Source organism: Oncorhynchus kisutch, linkage group LG18 (assembly GCF_002021735.2).
Source record: "Oncorhynchus kisutch isolate 150728-3 linkage group LG18, Okis_V2, whole genome shotgun sequence".
NCBI lineage: Eukaryota > Metazoa > Chordata > Actinopteri > Salmoniformes > Salmonidae > Oncorhynchus > Oncorhynchus kisutch.
Genome location: NC_034191.2, coordinates 58,958,395 through 58,968,831, shown reverse-complemented (window position 1 = coordinate 58,968,831; position 10,437 = coordinate 58,958,395). Strand labels below are relative to the sequence as shown.

At 42.1% G+C, this 10,437-nt stretch overlaps 1 protein-coding gene across 3 annotated transcripts in view; it reads left to right on the top strand.

The window, feature by feature from the left end:
- The first annotated feature begins 2,226 nt into the window (after positions 1 to 2,226).
- The window catches only part of LOC109908714 (partitioning defective 3 homolog), a 536,862-nt gene continuing 528,651 nt past the window's right edge, over positions 2,227 to 10,437 (top strand). For all 3 annotated transcript variants that reach the window (XM_031796385.1, XM_031796386.1, XM_031796384.1), the window contains exon 1: positions 2,227 to 2,869. In XM_031796385.1, coding sequence (XP_031652245.1) covers positions 2,750 to 2,869 — 120 coding nt within the window. In that variant the 5' untranslated portion in view covers positions 2,227 to 2,749. The remainder of the gene's footprint in view (positions 2,870 to 10,437) is intronic.

Here is a 10,437-nt window from a genome sequence, read left to right as displayed (position 1 = left end):
ACCCTGAAGACCACATGAAACAGAGGACCAACCAGCTGTCATGATTAACAGAGAGCTATGGCATGCCATGATCTAGCATTTGGCCCCCATATGCATGTAACACATAACTTAGTATAAGGTTGATTTAAATACCACCCATTTGGAGGTATCCATTGAGAATATATAGGTTTGTTTCTCATCTGATTATTCTAACAATGGATGTATTACAGAATAAAATATGTATTACCATTTGAATTAATGTGATGGTTTATTTGGGAGATGGGACTGCATTCCAGCTGACTTGGACGTGCTCCCTCGTCACTAGCATGCAGTGTGGTCATCTATCCAGATGTGCTCTGTCCCTGGTACATCTATCCAGATGTTCTCCTGCCTCCCTCTGTCCGTCTCTCCACAAATCTCTCTCCCACGTCTGTCGTCGTCTGCTGCTCATCAGGGCCATTGAACTTTCATTTGGACAATGGAATTTGGCTGGATTATAGCATATATTTCCATTCGCGATTCACATGAGGCATGCAGCTATTGCATACTGGTTTAGAGGCATATTTGAAGACCTTTTCGTCCTCAGTCACAAACAGTCTGCACAACGTGACAACCCGTTCTAGTGGAGGCATGCAGCATGGTCATCTATCCAGATGTGCTCTGTCCCTCTCCAAAAATCAATGTCCATCTGCCGTCTTCTGCTGATCAGGACCATTAGCGCTGTAATTTAGAGAACTGAATACTTGGCTGGATTATATTCAGAATATCTATTCATGAAAGCAGAGCTGACAGAGAACGGCCAACTGGTGCGTCCTGGAAAAAAATGGTCCTAAACTGAGTGAGAGGGAGGATATTCGTCAATGGCCTGTGTTCCTTGTAGGAGGCATGGGCTGAAGCCAAGAAGTAATTTGAGATTCCCAATATATGCTATTGCATAGCCCTTCTACCGGAGAGGAGGAATATTTATATGTGCTTACAGAAATGTGCATACCATGAGAAACTGTTCAAATTGAGACCATTAAACACCTTTTTAGGCAAGCATAGACAGAGCTTTAGAGATGTATTTATTTTTTACCCTAAAATAGATTGTCTATGGTGTAAAGGTCACTGACATTGGTGTATTATTATAATGAGGTAAGAGTACACTTGGAAGCGCTGACCCGAGCAACAACAAAAAATAATCTAAAACTTCAACAGTCTTGACCGGTATGTTTTTCTTGCACATTAAGAGACTGTTTAAGGACCTGATCATTTTTCCAAAAATGTATTAATGAAAATAGAATAGAATAGAGTAGAACATAACAGAATAATGTTGAAAAGAACAGAATAGGCTAAAATATACGAAAATATACTGAACAAAAAATATAAACACAATATGCAGCAATTTCAACGATTTTAGTGTGTTACATATAAGGAAATCCGTCAATTGAAATTTGGACTCCCGAGTGGTGCATCTCAGTGCTAGATGCATCACTACAGACCCTAGTTCGATTCCAGGCTGTATTACAACCGGCCGTGATTGGGAGTCCCATAGGGCGTCACACAATTGGCCCAGCGTCGCCGGGTTAGGGTTTGGTCGGGGTAGTCATTGTAAATAAGAATTTGTTCTTAACTGACTTGCCTAGTTAAATAAAGGTTCAAGTAAAAACAAATCAATAAAGACCTAATCTATGGATTTCACATGCATGGGCTTGGGGGGCATAGACCCACCCACTTGGGAGCCAGGCCCAGCCAATCAGAATGAGTTATTCCCCACAAAGGGGCTTTATTACAGACATAAATACCCCTCAGTTTCATCAGCTGGCTGGTCTCAGACGATCCCACAAGTGAAGAAGCTGGATGTGGAGGTCCTGGGCTGGCGTGGTTACATGTGGTCTGCGGTTGTGAGGCCGGTTGGTAGTACTGCCAAATTCTCTAAAATTACATTGTAGGTGGCTTTTGGTAGAGAAATTAACATTTCAATTCTCTGGCAACAGCTCTGGTAGACATTCCTGCAGTCAGCATGCCAATTGCACACTCCCTCAAAACTTGAGACACCTGTGGCATTGTGTTGTGTGACAAAACTACACATTATAGTGGCACTTTATTGTCCCCAGCACAAGGTGTACCTGTGTAATGATCATGCTGTTTAATCGCCTTCTTGAAATGCCACACCTGTCAGGTGGATGGATTATCTTGGCAAAGGAGAACTGCTCACTAACATGGATGTAAACAAATTTGTGTCCAACATTTTTGAGAAATAAGCTTTTTCTGAGTATGGAACATTTTTGGAACCTTTTACTTCAGCTCATGAAGCATGGGACCAACACTTTACATGTTGCGTTTAGATTTTTGTTCAGAATACATGACGTGTCCATAGTAAAATGCCCAGCGATGACACACGGCTCCAACTACTACTAACTATCACATGGAATTCTGAAAGGGACTTGGGAAGTTTCGGTTCATGGTGAGTCACCACAGTACTCGTGGTCACCAGCGCGGGGAGAGAGACTCCAGTCACGCCACCCTCCCAGCACTGTGCCGTGTATGATTGCCGCGATGCAGGCAGGCTATTCGTCCAAGGAATAGGATCGTAGTTGGAACACTTTAGAGAACAGGTGGTCGGTAAAACGTTAACGTTTAGACGGTATGAAGAGACGATGAAGATTATTGCCGTCTGCTTGTTTGGAATACAATCTTTTTGACACCAAAGGAAATTCATAACTGGAACATCCTACAAAGTAGTGAGGAATACACCTCAACGGAAGTACATCGGGATTCGGGAACTAATATGAAAGTGACAGTGTGTTTTGGGAGAACCAGGGTGGTGGTTCCTTGTGGCAATGGAACTATTAAAGTCCACAGTCTTATCGAGCAAGCCGCCATGAGATATAAAAAGGCTATTGCGAAGGTAGGAAGTGTTTTTTTTATTTTTATGAATTTTTGCAATGGGTGTTTTGTTTTTCTGCGATAACATTGTAGCAAGGCTGGTGCAGTTTACTCAATATGGCGATTTTCTTAGAGAAAGATGGGGAAGGGGAATACAGAAAATCATTATTGTTTGAATGATTGATTGATTGAACGACATGATTGACGTGGAGTGGCGCTAAAAACAGGGCGATGCACAAAGTTGCCCTAGCCTAGCCCATAGATAGCGAATCCTAAAATGTGAACATTGTATCAACTGTGGCAACAATGTTACAACAACATTAGGTGCAACAGATAAATATGTTGTCAAACTTATATAAGCGAGACCTCACGTCTAAACTGGCGGTAGCCTAAAAAGTGTAGGCTATAACAATGCTATTGCATTCGTCCACAGATGTTATGGCAACGATGCTAGAGCAGTGTTGTGGTACAATCACAAGAAGCTCGAGTGTGCTGTGTGTGTGCGTGCTTTGGACTGATGAACAGTATCGGACGGTGAATGTGATTGACAACTATCAATCAAGGTGTCATTTCGCGCCACAACGCAACGTTCTCACCGGTCTAGAATCCTGAATCCAGGCTTCCTGGATTGCGCAGGCAGGGCCTGGAGCGGAGGTGGGGGGTGTGTTTGTACGGTACGATTATTCTGGATTCCTCTGGAACTGGCCTAATTAAACGCACTCATATTGCAATATTTATTTCTAACCTACCCTACTATTGACGTGCTTATTTATCAAAGGCCTATCAACTATAGTCTAGATTGTAATGTTATCATATTCATGAATAGCCCTAGGTTACCAAATGTTAATCAACTGCACTCTAGCTTACATTTACTCAAGAGTTTGCCACGTTATTTACTAATGTTTAAAACATGAATCACTTACGTTTATGTTCATACATGCATGGTCTAGACTAGTGTATACTTCTTGAACTTCATAGTCCATGGTGCACAGATTGCCCAGACTGATCCATCTTCCCACATGTTATTTAGCAAGAACACTCACATGAGTAATGTAATCAGAAAGGGATCCTTCACATTTTCGAAATTTGTTTCCATTATTTCCTTAATTTAAGTAGCCTATCAACACTAAGCATCTGTTAGTAATTCTCTTAAGGCTTCTTGTTTTTAAGTGTCAATGTGCCAGGCTTTTAGCCCAGGGCTGAATAGGGCCTGATTGCATGTCCTTTTGTGGCACTTTAATGGTCAGGTTTAGGCTCATTAAATTAAATTACTGCTGAATGAATTCAAATGTGTTACTGTTGCTATGGCCGGTGCCAACATTGACTGGCCCCTGAACAATGTGTGACAACATTACTATTGGAGTCACATCACTGGGACCTTTTCATTTAACAGAGCTCTGTCTAAATGCTTTGGTGAACCAAAGCTGGTATTGCAAAGATATTTCTTTACAGGGAGCTGTTTGTGCATGGAAAATTGTTCAACATTTTCCCTCTACCAGAGAGAGGGAGGACGTGGCCGGAAAGGCTATGAGAAGGTATGAGAAGGGTAGAAGGGTTGGTTTTTACGGTGAGGACAGGAATGAGGTTGGGGAGTGCTTAAGATTGAATTATGTTTTAAAATGTTTTTGTTTCGTTATTGAATTGCTTGTCAGGGAGAAAGGAAAACTGTCTCAAAATGGTCCCTCTGTCAAATTTCCTGGCTTCTGAGAGGTTAACTCTAGATTGAACCAGTTTGTCCACACTATTCAATTTTATGAAGCCCATGTCTCTTAAATTACAACTTCTTACACAAATATACATTTTCACACTCAAGTGCTGTCGCTTCAGGCACCATACACTCTTGGTAGGCTACCTACCTCACATCTTGACACCTCATTATACACAGAAGGGCAATTTCTGTTCAGCACATGCTTTTCAGCACATGCTCGTGCAGTGCGAAGTCAAACAATGACTTTGGTCATATAAATACGAGCTCCTCCCTCCCTTCTCCACTGACTTGTAACACAAACGCTAACACACTCCCCTGGTCGGACATGGTTGCTCCTTTTCCATGGTTCAGCAGAATGAAGGCGACTGCTCCATTGATCCAGCAAGTGTAGGTTTCCCCATTGGAGTTCCACTTTGCCCTCTATCCTCTATCAACGCTAGACTATTTTAAGGTAGCCTGTTCTGCCGGTAGCCTGTTCTGCCGGTAGCCTGTTCTGCCGGTAGCCTGTTCTGCCGGTAGCCTGTTCTGCCGGTAGCCTGGTCTGCCGGTAGCCTGGTCTGCCGGTAGTCTTGGGTACCAGTGTTTTTAGATAACGTTCCACTCCTTGCCGCTCCTGTCATTTGCCAAAGATCTGTATACAAGTTTTTGGCAAATGACAGGAGTGGCAAGGAGTGGACAGTTAGCTAAAAAGGCTGTTATCCGGATGAGTCTGCCAGAGGTTCCATTGTGTTAAGCCGAGCTTTGGTACTATGCCCATTGAAGCTGTGAAGAGAGACACTTCACACAAACTTTGAAGAGACACAGGCACACACACATGCTAACACACACTCTCTCTCTCACACACACACACACACATCCATTTATTGTTCTTTTCCTGTATTATTGATTTTGTATTGTAGATATACTACCGTTCAAAAGTTTGAGGACACTTAGAAATGTCTTGTTTTTTGTTGTTGTCCTTTACAACATTAACAATGTCTACACTGCATTTCTGATCAATTTGATGTTATTTTAATTGACGACAAATGTGCTTTTCTTTCATAAACAAGAACATTTCTAATTGACCCCAAACTTTTGAAAGGTAGTATGTGGTAGAGTGATAATAATGTGGTGTTTTATTGTATGTAAATGTGATTGGACCCCAGAAAGGGTAGCTGCTGCCTTGGCAACAGCTCATGGGGATCCGGAATAAATACAAAACTGAAGAGGCCCCACAGAAAAAAAATATTCTAAAAAAGTAAATAATAATTGGACATAAGACTGTTAAAAACACCAGAAAACCATCTCCAAGTGATTTTAATTTAGGGAATCTGTTCCAAAGTATTCCCATGCAGAATAGAGATATAACAGGTTTAAAATGATGTTTTAGTCCGATTTTAAATCTGTTTGGGCTTCTTGCGGTCAATTTGCAGTCTACAAATGATTTGTAAGTATGTTCTGGCCCCCCGGCCATCCGCTCAAGGAAAAAATCGGCCCGCAGCTGAACTATTTGATGATCCCTGCTCTACTCCCTCTCATATTGGTTATGGGAAATTCAAGTTTATCTGTTTCTTATGATTGTTTAAAAACATTTTTTTATAAAAATAAAAAAAAGTGATTAAAAACGCATCCTCTGAACGTGTCCCGGTTGTGCTGATTATGTGATATGCCTTTTAACAGTCTGAGTGTGAAGGTAGCTGCTGCTCTGTGCATGTGGGGTGTATCGGGTTGGATACTGTGTGTTACAGAAATGTCTGTGCAGCACGATACATGTTTTATTCTATGCTGCCCATTGTGAATAACATTAAGAGTCAGACTGACTGATTGGTATCTGGCATGCAGATGCTCTCTCCTCCTGATCCCCAGCCTGATTGCGCCTATCAGTGGTGAACCCAATCAAACCGAGTCAGTCTCTTGCTGTGTGTTATCGTCCCAGCAGGAGGAGAAGACCCAGGCAGGCTGCTTTAGTAGGGGCCAACCTCTTGGCTTCCCTGTTCTCAGTGGTACAGTACCACTTGGCTGTGTGAATTACCTACTCAAGGACTCTTAACCTCAGCCAATGAATGCAGAGTCATGAAACATGGGCTTTTAATTGATGCTGTCCTTGGTTTTCAAGAAGCACTTGGCTTCAGTGTAGGAGTTGAGATATATCACTTTTTACTGTTGTGTTGGATGGAGTCTGCTCAGTGAGTAAGTCATGAATCTATTGATTCTCAGGAAATGCTTCTTTTGTTGGAAAATAGTTGCTTCAATGTGTCACAATGTGAGTATTTATTTATTTTTAAAATTTGTTTTGAAAATGCTCTGGCGAGGAAACATCACATGTGGTGGGCCTATTTCATAAATGCTGTATGTCGTGAACTGTGGAGAATCACCAACCTGTTTGACTCGTTTGCAGTGTTGCCATACAATTCATGCCCTTCTTCATGAAATGACATAATTACCCGTATGATATGATGTGGAGTCTGGACTTGTTAGGACAGGAGTAGCTGAAATGTTGAGGTGAGAACATTTGTTAGGTGGACAACGCTATGATGCTCCATATTCACCCAGGGCTTCAGTGCTGTCGTGTGAAGTGACATGTGGCTCAGTGCCTGGCCTGAAGAGCCACATTAAAAGGCGCTCTGTTTGTTTGTCTTTCATCTTCAAATCAGCTTGTGTGTGTGTGACACCTATGCATCATCCCTTTAAAAAAATTTTTTTTTTACACCTCATGATAATGGTGACTAAGCTTTCTGTGGAAAGCATGGATACAGCCATGTTAAAAAAATTATGACCATTATAACACATGCGGTGGAATCATCTGGGGAGATCACAGGTTTTTAGGTTAACAAAGCTCAAGTTGGTCAGGAGTTCATAATCGATGTGGACGTTTAGATGGTGGTTGGAATCTTTTGTACCCTTAATTCCCGGTGTCTTTACATTTGCTATTGCAGTGCATCGTTAAGGAATCAAGGACCGTGTTTCTGTGTGGCAATACATGGCATTTTAATTCTGTGGGGCTACGCTTGGCCTATTCCACCTGCCCCTCATAACACTGTCACCGTATGTGTCCTTACGGCCCTACTCAGAATTCTCCCTTTGTCTCCTAGACCAACATGTCTCACATCCTGTGCTGGATGAATGAGCTCTGTCATCTCTGTCTCCTCACCCCTCCCAGAGGCAGCCAATGACCCTTTACCTCTAGAGCCCAGCCAGACTGGCTCCTGGATGTCCTTAGACCCGATGCAACTTGAGTGGACTGAAATATCTAGGCTTTCCATGACTGAAAACAACAGGGAGGCAAAGGGAATTCATGATCTGAGTACTGTAGCAATTCTGTGGATCGGCAGCAATCCTGTGGATAACAGAGTTGGGATTCAGGAAGTAAATTGTACAGGGTTGAGGTCTATTCCATTTAAATTCAGGACATAAGAGGAATGGCCCATGAGGAATATTTGAATTGGAATTTAAGTTTACTTCCTGAATTGAAATGGAATTGATCCCATCCCTGTACTGTATTGTACTTCCCATTTGATATTGCAGTCATGATGTGAATGTGGGAATGCTGTGCTGTAATCCTTGACTACTCTCAGCCAGTGAATGGAATTAGGAGAGAGTCAGCTGCCTGTGAAACACCACTAGGGAAACTGGGATGAGCCAGTGGAATGTATGTCAGTGCTCTGCTCATTGGCTCTGGTTTGTCACCTCATTACATAAGACCGAAGCACTTGAGTTATGTCAGAGCTGTTACAACTGACAAATGGGGACATTATGGTAATGATATAGCTAATGAATTAGCTGTTATGCACTTATATCACTGGAACCACCATGAATATGCCCCCATAGTATGATGTGTTTCCTCACTGATACAATGGTGGTCAAGAAGAAATCATTTGAGTCCCAAATTGCACCCTATTCCCTATATAATGCGCTACTTTTAAACAGGGCCCATAGTGTAATGCACTATGTAGGGCACGTTATACTGTAGGTAATACGGTGCAATTTTTTTTGACACTTTTTCATAGGCCCTGTTCATTTTCACTACATGATCAGGGACAGTGGGCTAGTTTAAAGGACGGACCTGACAACCTCTTGTCCCCTTCAGCTTTCACACAGTCTTCTCCCCTACTGGTACCCGGTGCTCTTTCCACCTGGTTAAGCTCTTCACTCTCCTGTCCTTCCGTGCTAGTTCCTTTCAGGGGAATAGCATGGTGTCTTAGTCTCCAACACAGTCCTCGCTGCTGCAGAAACCATGCGCTGAGCTACCCAGCAAGAGAGGATGTGCACTGCAGACCCGTGGTGAGACGTGAGCTAAAACTTTAATGCGATCCCATTTGCATTAGTAGTCATTGTTTTTAGTTTGGGTCAAACATCATTCAAGGCAATTTTCCTCTCTGAGAACTAGTGCTGGAACATGGAAAGGCTACAGGCATCATCTACTTTGTGAATTGATAGGCGTGTGTGAAATAATAGGTGTGAAACTGTTGCAAAAACAGAACGTCGTGTTCAAACAAGACCGTTAAAAAAAATGATTGAGCAGTACAGTGTGTAAAAAATCAAATCAAATGTTATTTGTCACATGCTCAAAATATAACAGGTGTAGACTGAAATGCTTACTTGCAAGCCCTTAACCAACAATGCAGTTTTAAGAAAGTATTTACTAAAATAAACTGAAGTATAAAATGTGTGTAAAGAAAAATAACAAATAATTAAAGAGCAACAATAAAATAACAGTGGCTATATACAGGGGATAGCAGTACAATGTGCTGGGGCACTGGTTAGTCGAGGTAATATGTACATGTAGGTAAAGTGACTATGCATGGATAATTAACAGAGTAGCAGCAGCGTAAAAATGGGGAGTGGGGTGTAGAACATGCAAATAGTCCGGGTAGCCATTTTATTAGCTGTTCAGATGTCTTATGGCTTGAGGGTAGAGGCTGTAAAGCCTTTTGGACCTAGACTTGGCGCTCCGGTACCACTTGCTTTGCTGTAGCAGAGAGAACAGTCTATGACTAGGATGGCTGATCTTTGGCATTATTTTTGGGACTTCCGCTGACACTGCCTGGTATAGAGGTCCTGGATGGCAGGAAGCTTGGCCCCGGTGAAGTACTGGGCCGTACGCACTACCCTCTGTAGTCGGTTGGAAGCCGAGCAGTTGCCATACCAGGTGGCGATCAACCAGTTGATGCTCTCGATGGTGCAGCTGTAAAACTTTTTGAGGATCTGAGGACCCATGCCAAATCTTTTCAGTCTCCTGAGGTCGAATAGGCTTTGTTGTACCTTTCACGACTGCCTTGATGTGTTATTTCGACCATGATAGTTTGGTGATGTGGACACCAAGGAACTTGAAGCTCTCAACCTGCTCCACCCTACAATTATACTCCATTACAGAAAAAGGAGACGCCGTACTGTGCTGTAGAGGGCACATATAGAATGCTCCATAATTTGAATTCATAAAGCAGTGAATTCTAAATAAACACAGTTCAAGTAGATTTCCCATTCAAACAGAATACAGAATGATGTTTGTGTCCTTCCTGGGTCTGTAAGTGACACATGGTGGAAGTTATTCATCTGTGGGTCTATATGGTTCAGTATGGGGATCAGAGAGTCATGTAGGCATTATAAAGGCACCAGCTGTGGTCTGGTCATGCAGAGTTTGAATATTTCTGAAGACGAACTTTGTTTCTCTCTTCATTTACATGCCCTCATTAATCATGGATTTCTCTTGAGTAGTCAGTCAGCAAGACTATAGATCTGCTAAGTTTAGATTGTAATGGTGTGTATAGTAATACATACTAATGCTGAATACTGTACATGATAGTTAGCCTTAAAGGTCCAATGCAGCCGTTTTTATCTCAATATCAAATCATTTCTGGGTAAGAATGAAGTACCTTACTGTAATAAGTTAAAATGGTCAAAAA